General features: G+C 38.4%; 1 protein-coding gene across 1 annotated transcript; it reads left to right on the forward strand.

The window, feature by feature from the left end:
* Positions 1 to 3,640: 3,640 nt before the first annotated feature.
* Positions 3,641 to 16,623, forward strand: sona (SON DNA and RNA binding protein a). The gene is made up of 8 exons (XM_073855299.1): positions 3,641 to 3,800; positions 9,689 to 9,803; positions 12,083 to 12,276; positions 12,376 to 12,440; positions 12,570 to 15,040; positions 15,144 to 15,569; positions 15,654 to 15,743; positions 15,857 to 16,623. The coding sequence occupies exons 2-8, from the start codon at positions 9,777 to 9,779 to the stop codon at positions 15,857 to 15,859; spliced, it is 3,276 nt and encodes a 1,091-aa protein (XP_073711400.1). The 5' UTR covers positions 3,641 to 3,800; positions 9,689 to 9,776; the 3' UTR covers positions 15,860 to 16,623.
* Positions 16,624 to 17,412: the final 789 nt, after the last annotated feature.

Below are 17,412 nucleotides of genomic sequence, written 5' to 3' on the forward strand. Positions count from 1 at the left end.
TGTAGAATCAACTTATATGTCTTATGTTAAATTAAATTAACTCAAAAACCGGGGGTTTCACAGACAAGTCTTAAAGCTAGTTCTATACTAAAACACATGTTTGAGGTCTCAACTGAAAATAACTTGCACCACAGTGGCGGCCAGTGACTTTTTTCGAGGGCGCACGATGCGAAGTTTGTCACAGCATGTATGTAGCCCATCATGTGTGTGGTTCGCATTTTCAAAAATATGTCTTCGGCGCCTGCTGCAGACGCGTCTAAAGGGTTTATGATAAAAGAGACGCTCGCGTTTGCAAGATACTCGCATAATCTCATGCATAATCAGAGTTTACTGTTAAGTGAGTGTGTTGCGTGTATTTTGTGAACGTGAGCGTCTCCTCTATCATAAACGGCTTTGACGCGTGTGCAGCAGGCACGTATTTTGATAAGCACGTGATACACATGGTTCACATGACGCGACAAACACATATTTTGAAAACACGAGCAACACACATGACACTCCGAACACATATTTTGAATTTGTGCCACTCGGAAGAGCAGTCACGAGCCGCCACGTACAGATCATAAAATGTGCCATTGATTTGTCTGAAGATGCAAACCAGTAACATGTTTTTCTAAGGCATGTTTATAATAAAATGCTTAACGTCTTAATTTTACCAAGGCCTAGTCCTGGCTTTGGCTAAGCCTTGCTTGTGAAACCGGGCCCTACCTTTTTTAAGTTAAACCAACAAATCTTTTTAAAGTGTAAGTCGCTTTAGATAAAAGCATCTGCCAAATGCATTCAAGTAAATGTATGTTATTCTACATGTGGGAAATGACAACAAAAGATACATGATAAAAAATCCAAATGAAATAACAATCCTATGTAATGAGTAAGTGTGTGCAAACCCCTGATTGTAAGCTAGTGACAATAACATACCCATATTATGGAAAACATATATTTGTACTGTATCCTTCCTCACTGAGTTGTTTTGCACATTACTGGATCTAGAAATAGAATAGAATAGAAAAGTAAAGCAAGAGATGCTGATAACATTAATTTAAGTTTCCTTGACAAATGAACACTTTTTTCCATTTTTACAGTCTTGCTGTGAAGCCTCTGAAAATTGATGCAAGATCTTAGCAGGCAGTGATGACTGATAATGAAAGTGAGTGTGACTCTTTGAGCGCGGACTCCTGTGGTATGACGCGAGCGTGTAATTCAAACTTTAATTGCCTACCCTGTGTACCTGTTCCCTCAGGCAACAAGGTGTACTGTCTTCAGAACAGTGCACCCAAAGCTATTATCTCTCCTCCCTGTTTGGTAGATGAGAGCGGTACATTATTAGTGTTGGCAGGTTAATACGAGGTGGTTTAAAGCACCCTTTAAAGTACTAATAAGTGGCACTGCTCGAGTAATATGAATTTTCTACAAGTAAATAATGAAACCGTGTGTCTGTATTTAGTCTGAGTTACATTGATAATTCACACTGACATAAATTGCTCGGGTGTAAAGTTCAAGAGATTTAATAAACCATAGGGATGGGTATTTCTCAACATCATATGCAGTATGCCTTTCAAAAGCAAAATTGAACTGAAATTAATGCAATGATGTTTTTTCTATATAGTTCTAGGTTCTTCTCAAATTTTTGACAGGTTATTCATTCCAAGAGGTTGCAATGCAAGAACAATGCAAGAAATGACAATCCCCTGCAGTACCCTTGGATTAAACCCCTGTGTGGAGAATATATGACTCAGAGTAGTGAAAACAGTGTGTGTTTTAAGTCTAAATGACTCCGTGTTGTGTCGAAGCCCTAAAAGCAAGTCATTAATGTGTTATTTGAGCGGAAAACAACAGGAAAATTCTAAATGGAATCTGATTTAGCTCTTGGGAGCTTTTATAATGTGCATGCTGTAAAAGCAACTTAGTGGAAAAAAGATGTCCTCTCCTGAAATTACATCAGTTAATGTTTCCCAGAATTAGTCATTTGTTCAAAACCCATTCACATTCCTATATCTATAACTGAGATGGTTTGAGGAGACATAACTGTTGATCTCTTAGGTTTTCAGGGACATCTAATGTATGATGGTATTTATTGAAATTGCAGTTTTGATGAGACACAAAAGACCAGCCTAGACAAGCCTTTAAAAGCTAAGTGAGGCAGTTCATAGTCTGTGTTGCTTTTAGATTTCAGACAATTTATCACAAAAAGTCTCTGCTGGTCACTTTTAAGAACATCATGACATGGTTTGTCTCATTTTTAGTCTGATAATAGTTAGCAATGGTATTTCATGTTGCTTGTTGTACATTGAAACTTGAATCAACTTCGAATACAAGCATCAGATCTTTCTTTTCTAAAGCAAGATTGTGAAAAGACAAAGTAAAGTTCTAAATAAAGTGCAAAATGAGTCAGAAAGCCCTTTTGTATATGTGTTGTTTGTGACACTAAACATGTGATATATCGATACCCACAGACACAAATGTTCTCGGCAAATGAGCCAATGAAAAGTCATGCTCTCTTTTACATTTGAAATTGTGCATTGCAACAGGTTGTGAAGGGCATCCCACCTTTTTCACCTCTGAGACTTTTATAACATTTGCCGGGAAACTTGACGGTTACCAAGGCAACTGCTGCAATATTTAGAGATAAGTTAACAACCTCTCAGTCACCTTTACTAATTCAGAGAAAGACACTTTAACATCATAACCCTTGCATGTTACTATTTACACAATGTCTCTTGCTCATTGCTGTACTAGTATCTGAAATAAAATGCTAATTTTAATGCTAGTTTTAATTGTCTCATTTGAGCTCATAAACTGTTGCATCATGCAACAGCTCCCTTGATTGAAACTAAATATCATTGGACATTGAACAAATAAGGCTGTTTTCCTAATAGATAATTATTTTGAGACATTATTATACATCAGCAATACTCCATACACAAATTCGATTCTCTATGGAGACTGTACTTTTATTCCAAGTACATTTAATTTGTAAAATAATCCTATTAGCTTTAACAATTCACAAGTCATTTCTGTTTTATGTGCCAAAGATCCTTACCTCCTTAGGATAGCCTAAGGATGGACTTCTGTTTATAAAACAATGTGGTAAATAAATTATTTATCTTCAAATGATGCTGTTGGGATGCCCACTACATTTCTCAAACTTTCATTCTGAGTATATGTGCTCTTCATTGAAGCTCAAAAGAAAAAGAAAAAAAAAACACAGAATTTAGCGTTAAGCTCGTTTTGAAAAGATTTTAACCTAACACATAACATGCATTTTAACATGCAAGTTAATCCAGTTGTCCATACCTAATTTTTCATTTTGAAGTATAGCATTATCATTGACTTATGTCTGGTCTTAGACTGCCCTCTTCAGGAAACAGCTGCACACGCACACCCTCCATCAATACATCTGAATCCTTCTTAACAATAAAAACACGTGTAATATGTTTTTATTACCATTATATCAGTAACGTGTAATATGTTAACACACATTAATAAATACTACCTCCATTTTCAAAGTGAGCCAGATGAAAATACATAAAATATCCAAAAAGTGTGAGATATTCACGCTTCTATTTAAAGTAGCCATGTAATCCAATCCTATGAAATCTGCGGGTGTGAATTTAAAAAAGTAACACTGGATGTCGCTGTGAGGATTGTAGTTATTGTAAGAGAAAGCGAAGAAATCAGAAGGTCGCGTGTGTTGCTGGGATACTGGCGGACTGACTGTGATCGGAGTGTCATGGCGACCAACAGCGAGCAACTTTCCCGAGGTTTCGTAACTGGTACAGATCAAGTAGTCACGGATACAGGTCAGTTTGTTCACGAAATACATGTCCAGAATAATAGTGGCTTTGCGTAAGAGTACGACAGAGGTTGTTATTACAGACGCGGGGTTTGTGTGTGTGTTAAAGCCTGTTGCAATTGTGATGCTAAGCTAACGAGTCTTTGTCCGCGTGACTCGCGAAATATTCACCAACCATGGTATTCTTATGGATACAGATTAAACGGTCGTATTTTTACACAGTATCTATTATAGTGCAAACCAACAGATTGCATGGGTTACAAATATGTGGTAATTTTGCAGCATATTTGCTGTTAGCATTTGCAGGATGCGCGTGCTGGGGTTAGCCGCGCACAAGGCGAGTCTGTGGTCTCTTGAATGGCACGTAACAGTTACGTAAGCTGAATAGAATATATCACACGTACTTGGGTCGGACTGTCAGACAAAAGTGCAACATCGTGAGTTGAAGAAGCATTTATGTGTTTATAGGATACGTTTTATTTAGGTTATAATTGACTCTAGTCATGCGACATGTGTCGCGCGAGCGCGCTCTTCTATCTGCTAGTCGGTTTTTGCTATCTCAGTTTACTGTACATAGCCACCATTTAACATAAACTAGCGCAGCATTTACATGGTTTAATAATTAATGCTTATGTTTATGTGTAAATAGGCGTTTGTGAAACATTGCACGGATTGTGGTAGTTAAGCTCTGAACGGCTGATTATTTTATGCGGTTGTATGTTTACAGTTAACTTAGAAATTAATTTTATTAATTAATAAAAAACATAATAAAATACGTAGCTTGATTCAAGCACCACAATATAAAAGTTATCAATCTGATTACTTTTGTATTCCTTCATATATTATTTTATGGTTTATTTAAAGTGGACATATCATGGAAATCTGACATTATCCATGTTTAAGTGCTATAATTGGGTCCCCAGAACTTCTATTAACCTGGAAAATGTGAAAAACAACAACCCAGTAACTAAGTTTTGGTAAACCATTCTCTGCAAGCATATGAAAAAATAGGTAATTGAATTTTGCTCCCTTTCTGATGTCAGAAGGGGACTTTATTATAATAATACGCCCCTTAATCTGCACTATCCAACCACAGCACCTCCATTTAGGGCAGATATCAGCTCATTTGTATGCTATAATAAATTATCTATATGGTATTTTGAGCTAGAACTTCACATATGCACTTTGGGGACACCAAATATTTATTTTAAGGGAAAAGTTATTATAGTTTATACAAAACATTTAAAATGTCTTAACAATCTACATGTACATATTAGTTTATTTTAATATACGTGCTGACTGAAGCCGTGGTCTCTTAATTTGACTGAATGAACTTGGGACACTGGTGGTTGTAGTTACCCTAAGTTACCTACTCTGTGAGAAAAGATTGTGAAGGGACATTGTGAGTAGACAACTCTTGTGTAGAAAATTTAAAAGCATTAACAAAATTTTAGCTAACATGATTTCTGTGCTAGTATTACCTGCATATATTTATTTAGGTTGGGTGGCGAGTTCTTGCACAACCATATCTTTTTTGAAAACAAAATAGCTGTGAAATTTCCATGAATTGAAAACAAATTCCCCACGGGCAGCATCTTTAAAGGCGGAGTCCATGATGTTTGAAAGCCAATGTTGATATTTGAAATCACCTAAACAAACACGCCCCTACCCCAATAGAATCTGGACCTTCTGTTGATAGACCCGCCCCACACATACGCAACCCGGCATTTGATTTGATTTGATTGGCTATAAGTGTGTTTTTGTAGTCGGGCCGTCTCCTTTTCCAACGCGTTTTTCAAACATCGTGGACTCCGCCTTTAATTGTGATTCAATCTGCATCTGAGGAGATTGTTGACGTGTGTTATTTGTGCATGCATCAGCAGGTGGCTCACATGAGTCATCATTGGCAACAGGAACTACTGTACAGTCAAGCAGCGCTTAAAAATAAGTGTTATGCCAAAATATGGATTTATTTAGTTTTTAAATTAGAAGATTGTAATCCGAAAAGTATTCTCTTTTTTACTAAATGTCATTCTGATTACTTTGTTTTTTTTATGTACTTGTTAGGGCTGTAACGATTAATCGTGTGTCCCATTAAAAATGCCTGTCTGTAATCGTTTCTGAATCGGAAGGCTGCAATTCTCTGTTTCATGCACAGCTTGTGCGTGCGTGTACTACAGCATTTGGTCAGTAGAAAGTCCTTATCAATCTAAAATCATTATGAGTCAGAGTCGTTTATAATGTGCATTTTAAAAAGCAACACTCTGTAAACTAAATAATTCAAAATATTATTTATTATCATGAAAATACCTACAATTTGAAGAACAGCGATATAAGTAGTCCTATATACATTTGCTGGAATAGCGTTTTGTAATGCTGCTACTTTTGTTGCACAAAGGGTGTTTCTGCATGAGAGCGCCACCTGGCTTTTGGATGTGCCGGGATGTCACCGTAATTCATTAAAATTAATTCATTGAGAAACCGCGCATTTGCACAGTTAATCGTTACACCCCTAGTTACTGTAACAAATTAGTTACTGTTTGTATCCTGATTATGTAACAAACATTATGTAAAGTTACATGTAATCCGTTACTCCCCAACCCTGTTTTACAGTCCAATAACAGCACTATAATTTTCTCTTCTGAATTACTTTTATGTATGTATTTTATCAAGATTAATGTCTTGAATAAAAGATTTCGACCACCCCAGGGCTTGACATTAACTTTTTGAGCAACTTATCCTTCGGACAAGTAAATTTGTGTTTCACTTGTCCATGCACAAAAGTCACTTGTCCGGATAAAGATTTATAATATAATGTATTTTTTGTGTTTTGCTAATCAGTGGCGGAGCAAGGGATTTCTCATAGGGGTGGCCAGGCAGGGGCCAGCAGTTACTCTGGGGTGGCACATAAAATCTCTATCATCCAAACTTAAAATACTTTTAAGTATAATAGGTGTGTTAATAAGAATAATGTATAACATACAATTGCTACAATACTTTCATTTTAATTAAAATGAATTGAGATTAACATACAATTTATAGTCATAATTCAACCTCATGTTTTTTTAAACTATTTAATCAAATAATCATAATCAAATAATTTAATCAAATCATTTGGCTGCTTCTTGCTACACTTTCTGAAGAATGATGCTATATCTGCTGCCTTTCTCTTTATTTTTCCCACATTTCAATGATTGTAGAAAAGTGTCACCTTTAATAAATGGACTAATCCGGTCACCCCTGTTATTAAGTGTGAAATGGACTGTTCCAAATCTTACCGCTAGAGAGTCTGCGCAGTGTCGGAGAATAGAGCAGGTAAATGATAACGGGAAAGGAGATCGGCTGAATAGTGTAGTTATAGTTTAAATAAGCAGGATTGATTCAAATCAAAGGAGGTTTTGTGGACTGTGCGTGTGCGTGCATTATACTAACCACACATCTATGCACATTTAATAAGTCAACGATTTGAATACTTTGAGTGAGACATACTTGTTCTAACCGGACAAACTGTAGCCTTCAACCAAACCCGGACTAGCAATTAAAGCAAAATAATAGAAGATTTTTCAATGATTGTCTGACATTAAAACACTAAAGCAAAACATTACCATGTTTTAAAAAACGTATTAGAATAAATGTATCTAGATTATCTGTTACATATCAAATCAATCTTAAACCTAGCATTTATGCTGTACTGTGGGATTTATAATGTACAGTGACGAACTCTGTCAGATTCAAATCAGCTGTCGCGCACCACACATACATATAGGCGCGCTGAAAGAGAGATTCTCGTTATAAAACAGACTCTTAAACAAGATTTTAAGCCTATTATGTGTTTTACCGAACGTTAGAAGAGAAAAAATACGGACTTAAATCGGCTTTTTTGACACACTGTGAAGTCATTTATATGCACGCCGGAGCCTGAAGAAACATCACTCTCCGCGACTCCCGCCCCTCCGTGTTCTGCGATCAGGTTTAATGCGCGCACAGCTTGTTTAGTAACAATAACAGTACATGTAAACGTGTGTGTCGGCGTGCCGCGCTCTCTGTTCAATATTCCGCTCTGTGTTTGCGCTGCGCGTTCTGCTCTGTCGTTAACGGCACATAACGTGAAGTAACATTGATTGAAATTTAACTTGTCCAGTCGGACAACTAATTTTCTCTTACACTTGTCCTACAAAAAAATCACTTGTCCCGGACAAGCGGATAAGCCTTAATGTCGAGCCCTGCACCCCCTCTTAATTAAAATGATTTAACATGATGTTTTTCATTTCTAAGGGAAGGGATGAGCAACTTGCCTCAGCACACCTGCCTAAAGGTTTCTAGTATGCATAGGCTGCGTCCGAAAACTCAAGGCAGTGACTCGTTGCCTCGCTGCCTCATGAGGAAATGACTCCGGAGGCATGAAGGCAGCTCAGAGAAAGACTTTGGACACACTTCAAAGGCAGCCTGCTTGAAATATAAACAGAGAGCGTCTTTGTGATAACTAATCACATATTTGAAAACTACAATACTAATTTCTCGCTAGAAATGCAATTAAAAAGTGTAAAAAGTGAAAATCTACCTTTATTTACACTAAATGTGTGCTCCAGTCGCTTCCTTGGCCGCCATTTTATTTTTTCGAACTCGACCAGGCTTGACCAATCAACATTCCCCATGTGCGCACACGCATAGGTATCTCAGGAGACAGGAAGTAAACCTAACATTGAATTCGGACATGCCTTGATGCCTTCCTGCCTTGGAAAGCTGCCTCAGAAAGCTGCCTCAGAAGGCAGCAATTTAGAGTTTTCGGACGCAGCCATATTAAGACCTTAATTGGCTGCTTCAGGTGTGTTTAATTATGGTTGGAACTAAACTCTGCAGGACACCGGCCCTCCAGGACCGAAGTTGCCCATCCCTGCCTTAGGGTATTCATAGCAGTTGTACCCGTTGACTTTCAGATTGCACCACCTGACCTCTACAATGAATTTACATTTAACCCACTTCTACTTGGATGCTGTTTATACTTGTTAACTTCTTAATAAAATGCCCATAATTGCCTCAGGCCTTTTCAGAAATTCCGTGTTTGTTGGCAGAATTTATTAAGAATCTGATGAGAATATGATATTGCATCTGCAATTACAGAAACAAAAGTCATCACCTTTTACCATAATGTTTCTGTAAAAATCCAGTCATTTATGCTTGGACAGTGCACAAATTTAGAAATGCTATTATCCATACAGTTTTTATTGTACACCCACTGGAAAAAAAACGTATGGACATTGGTTGCACATGATTAAATTAGGTTTTCATAAAGATGAAATTAACATTAATTAAAATGAATTTCATTTTAAGAAAACTTAATTCAATCATCGGCAACCGGATATTTTTTTTATTGCGGCATATTGTGATGAAAATTACTGACCTGTGGTGTAATCCACCTTAGTCAGTTCTAAACATAATACAGTTTCAGCAGACTTTACTGCTCATAAATCATTAAAAACATGATCACTGATTGTGCTACAGTTTAATTCCTATGAGAATCAAAAGTGATTTGACAGGCTGCTTGTATTATACAACAGCTCTGCTGAAGTGAGCGCCAAGTGGGTCATATATTATATAACATGCTCATGAAATTCACATTTGTTCCACATTAATTTTTCCCGTTTCTGCTATGTTTTGTTCCATTTATATAACTTTGGCAGCTTTGAGCAGTATTTATTTACACTTCAACAGTCTCTTCAACTTGCCTCAAGAGTAAAGTGATGGCTTATGACAGTGCCACTGGGATTTAAAACAATTTTGACCAGTTTCATGATTTATGGGTTGAATTTGTGTTTTGTAGGCTGAACAGTAATTATATATATTCTATTGAAATTGTATTAGTAAGGTAAATTGTTCTTTGGTTTTTGATTACAGAGTGAAAACGGAGGGTCACAATCATTGTGGTGTGTCAACAAGAACAACAACAACAAAAGACTAAGAATCAGTTACACCAGTTTCTAAAATGGAGTGTGCCATTATCGCCAGTGCTGATGAGTTATTGTGTAATGTTTTCTTTGTATAGAAAGTTTTTCAGATGTTCTGTGCATTAGTGCTGTTTTCCCACACATATGTTTAGAAGAGTAGTACTTTAAGTTATAAAATGGTTTGTTTCAGTCCTTGCTTCTGATTGGTCAAATAACTGTTATTTATTTATGATAAAACGCCGAAATGATTGACTGCTGTACCCAACGATTCTGTGTATCACTGCACAGCCCCCTTAAAATCTTTGCTGGGTCCGAAATGCTCATCTGAAATTTTCGGCCGTTAAAAAAATAAATACAACCTCATGTTGTGTCACAAACATTGCATTCTTAGCAAGCATTTTGACATAGATATATACACTAGATGTCGCCTTGGGGCTCTGAGCATGGGTCAAAACCGCCGCCATCTTAGAACAGGGGTCTTGTCATAGGAAGTATCTAGGTAAAGCTGCTATCTCCGCCTGTACTTCGAATTCATGAACGATGCTGGACTTTTGTGCTGTGTATGGATGTTAGGGCTACTACTAGTACTATGCATTATAGTTAGAAAAGGTAAATTTTCATAAAATCAAAACTTTTATTTTTTCCTGTACTAAATGCTAAATACATGTCTGACTGTTGAAACGAACCAAAAGAAAACCAAGAAAATCGCGTTCATGACGATTTATGGTGATTTTATTTCGGTTACTCCATTGCCTACAATGATGCTGATGCGGGATTCCCCTGTTTCAAGATGGCGGCTCTAGTTGACGCATTCGGTCCAACGAACTGCCGTAGCCAAGGCGACATCTAGTGTACATATCTATGGCATTTTGAGAGGTGTTTTGACATCAGAGCCACCGTACAAGCAAACGGCAAAATCAAGAATAGCATGTGACAAGTTGATCCACATTGTCTCACAGTCACAGCCCATAGTATGACAAAAAAAGTTAGGAATATGAAATAATATTCGCCAGCGTTGAAATAATACCCATCGGATACAGTGTGTAAAGATCTTTAGCATCGTAAACACATGAAACATTCTGTTGCTGTCATACATTTTTTGCTTGAATATTTTTATTGTGTAAAAAGTAACAGTTTTATTGAAGCAATAAGGTACTCAAGGCTTGTTAATAAGTCACTGAAGGGGTTGCAGTCACTTTGTGTCATGCAAAACAATATTCAGAATTAAGGTTGTCACGATTTCGATTTTAAATCGAAATTAAGTCACAACCTCGAACTTCGAATTAATAAATGGAATCATCGATGCTGCCAGCCCCCAGTTATGAAAGAGGGTTATGAAAACAGCATTTAAACATGACTTTGGGGTATAGTCTCACAATCTCGTCTGACGGTAATAAAAGCGCGTTTTTAAGATGCAAAGTACTGACAGATGTTCATCTGACAGGAAGTTTTGTTTATAAGGTATGTGCGTGTAACATATTTTCCACTGGCAGCACGACTAACATGGCAGGGCATCTCCGGGTTCAAGGTCAGATATTATATTTCATAAAAGTATAGTCTAAAAATGACATAGCAACCTGTTCTTTAAAAAAAAAAAGTAAGACCCGAAACGTGACCTTAGAATCGAAAATGTAATCGAATAGAGGATTTGGAGAATCGTGACACCCCTATTCAGAATACAACACAGCCTCTCGCACCATATTGTTTCCTTAATGATGCACAAAAATGAACATTCTGGATGCACTTGGTCGAAAACCAAAAAAAACTTTAAAAAAGTACAATTTTATTAATTCTAAACTTTTTGTTTTATTAATTTATTGAATCGGAGTTAAAATACAAATCAATAACTACAAACCTATAAATTCCTGCAATGTAGACCTGCTCCTGGAGGACCAGTGTCCTGCAGAGTTCAGCTCCAACCCTGATCAAACACACCTAAACCAACAAGTCAAGGTCTTATTAGGCATACTGGAAAATAACATCCTAGCAGGTGTGTTTGAGGCAAGTTGCAGCTGAACTCTGCAGGACAGTGGCCCTTGGGCTTTTTGTGCTTTTATTTAAATTGAATAGTAGAGAGTAGACAGGAAGGTGTTGGGTGGATATAGGGGAGCGGGATCGTCAAAGGACCTCAGAGACAGGAATCGAACTCGAGTTGCTATATGTTGGCGCACTAATCATGAGGCTATTGGTGCTGATGAAACGTATTGCGCTTGTTTGGTTGTTAATCTACACCTCTAGGTGTCATTGAAAGTTCATGACAACAGCCGTATGTTATCGTGTTGGACTGCACTGAAGAAAGTGTTTATTCAGATCTATGCGAGTTTGTAAACTTTGTGTCCCATCAGATGATGAACCAACTGATACTACTGTTCCATATGAAGTCATTACGGGTAAAGACGGAAGTGAGACCCCAAGAAAGAAAAACAAGAAACATAAGAAACACAAAAGTAAGAAGAAACGAAAGAAGCGTAAAGAGGAAAAAGAGAGCAGCTCTGAATCTGGAGTAGAGTCGGAAGGAGAATCCAGAACAAGAACAAGGTGAGAGTTTGTTCACAATAATATTCTCAAATTTTATAGCTGCTTTATATTTCTGTTGATGCTGGTTTTTTACAAAATGTTTACATTTTCTTTTTACAGCATAAAAAAAGATGGCTCTTCTAACACTGACGATCATGCAAACGCCACAGTAAAATGTACAGAAGGTATGTTCCCTAGTTCAAAGCCTGTCAGACCACATCTCTTCAAGCTAATAGTTATACTTGCATAAACAAGAAAAAATGGATTTGTTGTGCATGTTATTTATTGACAACCACAATTTTATGTCTTTACAGACCTTAGTGATGGGGATGGCGATGCCAAGGTTAAAAAACAAAAGCATCGTACAGGGAAAAAGAAGAAGAAAAGAAGGCGGAAAGAGGAGGAGAAGCACGGGAAAAAATCTTCATCTCGCTCAAGATCAGAAAGTACCTCAGCTTCAGGGTCAGAATCAGAACCTGAATCCAAATCCAAACAATCACAAAAACTGCAAGTGGAGTCCCTAAAGCTGGACAGGAAGTCTCCCGTTACTGCAGCTAAGATTTTAAAAGACAAATTTAAAGAGAGCCCACCTCAACTAGAAGATAAAAAGAAAGAGATCACTTCTGATCACATTGAAGTTGAAAGTCTAAAACCAGAGGAGAAAAGAAATGCATCTTCTGAGGCTGCACATGATGCTATGATGGCAGAAAATGTGATAGACGGTGAGAGGGACTTAGAAGTTGAAGCTCTTGTCAAGCATGAAACCTTTAGTAAAGCTCAGGAACTTCCTGATATTATCCCTAAACTGGAGAATGTGCACAAAGAACAAGCTGAGCAGAAGGACATTTCCAAGGAAGAAAATAAGAGAGAGAAGAAACCGTCCCTTTCCCGGTCAAGGTCTCGTTCACTTTCAGGGGCTAAAGGCACAAAATCCAAACATAGTCGCTCCAGAACTCCAAAGCAGTTCTCTGGTAAATCAGGACGTGTTAATGACAGGTCATCTTCAAGAGAGAGGTCTGTGTCTGTCTCTGGTGGTAAAGATCGAGCAAAAAGAAGAATTTCAAGATCTCCTGAAAGGTCACCATCTAAAGTATCAAAAAGGCCTGGGCGCAGGTCAAAGTCACCCTCTGGAAGGAGAGGGCGTCGATCTGTCTCAAGGTCTCGCACAAAGGTTAAAAGATCTAGGACGAGGTCTCCCCGGCGTGGTCATCGTTCAAGATCTAGGTCAACTGGAAGATCCAGACGTTCAGTTTCTCGACGAAGGAATCGGCGTTCGAGATCACGATCTAGATCTGTACGGCGAGGAGGGCGCTCAAGGTCTCGTTCTAAAAGGAGGACACCTGTATCTCGGACAAGGCGGTCCAGGTCTAGATCTACCAAGCGATCAAGGCGAACGCGTTCAAGATCCATTGTGATTCTTAAGCGATCTAGATCGCGCTTAAGGAGAAACAAAAGATCTAGATCTGCAAATAGAAAGAGATCTAATTCAAGAACCCCAAAACGTCGAAGTAAATCTCGGTCACCCCGACGCTCCAGACCCTCCCGGTCAAGTTCACCTGCAGTCCGTCGTAAGAGATCAAAGTCTAGAAGCCCTCACAGCACTAAGTCAGAGTCAGTATCTCCACAGCGGCGTAAGAAATCTAGATCACGATCATCTTCGCATAATTCAAAGTCTGAATCTCCAAAGTTAAAAACTAAAAAGCAAAAAGATAAGCGGTCAAGATCGGTTTCACAGAGAGACACATCAAGATCAAGATCCAAGTCGTCAGATAAAAGTTTGTCCCCTACCAAGAGAGCGCACTCCAAGTCTCCCAAAAAAGAAGAGGTATCCTTAGAAGAGACTGGTAATTCAAAAGATTCATTTGACACTAAAATAGATGTTTGGGGAATTAAAGAGGAAATTGTAGAAGTAGAAGAAACAACAGAGGGAAGTGGATGGAGACCAGTTTCTACTGAATGTGCATCTCCACAAAAGACTTCCAATGAAGATTTAACGTCATCAGAATGTGAGACACAAGATAAAAAAATCAAGGAAGATTCTGCAGAAGTTTCCATATGTAAAAAGAAACCAAATCGATCCAGATCTTCATCAGAGTCTGGGTCTCAGCATGGTTCTGCAGGGTCTGGTCAAGATGACCGTTCAGTAAGTTCGCAATCACCTTCTCCAAGAAAAGTTAAAAAAGAATCCAAGTCCAAGAAGCTGTCACCTGTTCGGAGAAAGCGTTCCAGATCCGTTTCATCCACCCAGAGGCGATCAAAATCTAAATCTGTGAGCGCGAAGAGGAGGTCAAGGTCTCCCGTAAAAAAACGCAAATCCAGGTCCCCCTCACATAGTCGTAAGAGGAGGACAAAATCGCGATCGCCTGTACGGAAAAGGAGATCTCGATCAAGATCAGTCGATCGAAGAGCAAAGTCAAGGTCTAAATCTCACACAAGGACCAAGCGCTCCAAATCAAAATCCCCAAGGAGGAAGCGATCAAAGTCTAGATCGCCAGCCCGAAAAAGGAGATCTAAATCACGGTCTCCTAGAAAGAGGAGATCTAGATCACGATCCAGAGCTCGACAGACACGAACCAGAAGATCTCGTTCTATGTCACGTCGAAGGAGACCTGTGTTTCGAGGAAAGTCGTTTGATAGGCGAGATAGATGGAAACGTGAGCCAAGCCACTCCCCCATTTTGATTCTTCGTAAAAGAAGGTCCACCTCAAGATCCAGACGAAGTTCCAGCAAGACGCCACCACGCCTCACAGACTTGGATAAATATGCTGGGCTCCTTCTTGCTCAAGTGTATGATTGGTGGTAGCATGATTTAAATTATTCAATCTAGAAATATCTGTCTATATCTTACATTTTTCTTTTATTACCTTTACCTCTCAGATAAAGATCAGCTGTTGGAGATCGCAAAGGCTAATGCCGCTGCCATGTGTGCTAAAGCTGGAATGCCCATACCTGAAAGCCTCAGGCCAAAGGCAATTCTCCAGTTACCCTTGCCAACCCCGTCTCCAACCCCCTTGTCTTTGCCTCTGCCATTGCCCGTGCCCAATTTACCCATGAATCTACCCATGGGTATACCGGGCATGCCGTCGATGCCGAACATGACGATGAATGCTGCCATGGCAAGTATGACTGCGGCAACCATGACCGCCGCCCTTTCTAACATGGGTGCCTTGGCAGCTATGCCCACAATGCCTCCCCTTCCCACCATTACAAACAAGCCCCCTCCAGCACCCACACCTAATCTGGCCGGGATTGAGGAGGTGAAGAGGAAAGTTACTCAACAGGCTAACAGTATGAGTATCAAGGAGTTCACAGAGGTGAGTTTCTTTGTAAAGTCTAATGGTTTTTAGGAGTGCACGTTAAAGCAAAAGCTTAAGTGTTTTCAATCGTCTGTTTTTTAGAAGTGTAAACAGATCGCAGAAAGTAAGGAGGAAATGAGTATTGCGCGGCCACACGTTTCTGATGACGATGATGATGACGACGAGAAACGGGTGAGTTTGTTTTTCTTTAAAATTTTAAAGTCTTACATGTACAAAAGCATCAAGACCCGACATTTTCTCTTGCTTGCTTTCACTTACCTCTTATGGTTTGGTTTTTGTTGCAGTAACCCACAGTCCTCCTGCTGTATCTCATCTGTAATCCTGGTAATGGACACCTGTGGATCGCATTGAGAATTAAAGGGTGAACTTCCAGTGGCTTTTTGTCACATAAATGAAGTTTTGTTTGCTAACAGAGGAGTTGGACCGTTAAGCATCTGGAAAGTCAAGTTCATTTATGTGTTTTTTCCCCAAATTATCTTTAAAATTGTCCTACAACTACAAGAGCCTTTTTTTACTGTAGGACCTGAACTACCAGATTTGACCAGATTAGTCTAATGGTGGATCAAAGGGGTTTCAGTGTAAAAACGGACATGTTCCCTTTTCAGGGAAATATTTTGATTTCAGGTTTTTACCTTCACTATGCGTGGTGCCTCTTGATGCCATAAAGAATGATTTCTAATAGATTTAAAACTGCATCTCTAAAAGATAGTTATGGGGTGCAACTATGGTCATAGGTCAGATCTGCTGGTCCAACAAATTTTTCAGATCTTTCCTTTAACATGTAGAGATGTGACCGTTTTAGTAGTATTGTTTTCTCTGTCTTTTAAGAGTCATTAAATGTTAATCACTTGTTTAAGTACATTGATGGCAAAGAGAATTGTTATTTGTTCCCTATTAGTGCTTGTGAACTTTTTAAGCGATTAAAAAAATATATTGAGGTTCAGAATTGTGGTTGTACTTGAGTGCTATACCTAATGAATTATGTTTCCATTGATGTGCGTTGTAGGGTTTCTGACCACCGGTTTTCTTTTAAATACATTTGGTAAAACTTGCTTTGTTGCTTGCTGGTGATTGACATTGTGACCATTATTGAAATATCACAGAGGAGTGACTGAGAATCATAAAATGCACCATTGTACTCACTACTTAAACAACCTTGATGAAGTTGTGTGGTATACAGTGATGATTTATCTTGTCATTTGAAAAGATTGAAATATGATGCTGTATTTACAGTAGTAAAAAGTTACCCAACAGCATTCTATCGAGAGGGATGATGTAAAATACATATTTGTATGAATCGCTTTGTTTTTTGTGACACATACTGTAATTGAAACTGTTTTCGTGTGTAGATGGGCATTTTGCCTGTCCTTTTTACTTCTCCCCTCAGCTGTTTGCCTTGCTACTGTGGATGTAATCTTCCCAGTGTATCTAGAAGGAAATGTGAAAACATGGCCCCTACTAATCTATTCAAGATTATGGATGTGGTAGGGATATACAGTTTAACATAAGGGGTGTGCACACTAAATTATCTTAAGATTTGGCACTAAATTATTTTCCACAGTTAGCTGCTTCACCACATTGATGTTCACTTTCTATAATGTACTGGTCAGGGTAAAGTGAAAGTTACTGGGAAGTGAAGCAGGTTTGTTTCTTTTTAGCCTCTTGCATTGAGTTTCATTTTGATGTTATTATAAAAAAATTAAGTAACTATGCTGGCAATGTTTAATAAGGTTCCTTTGAGGCTGAAAATGTTTAAAAATATTCTTTGGCATTTAAGGTAGAAACCTAAGCACCACATTCCTAGCATAACATATGAAGCATTCTGTTTTTACAAGGACTT

Source organism: Misgurnus anguillicaudatus, chromosome 17 (assembly GCF_027580225.2).
Source record: "Misgurnus anguillicaudatus chromosome 17, ASM2758022v2, whole genome shotgun sequence".
NCBI lineage: Eukaryota > Metazoa > Chordata > Actinopteri > Cypriniformes > Cobitidae > Misgurnus > Misgurnus anguillicaudatus.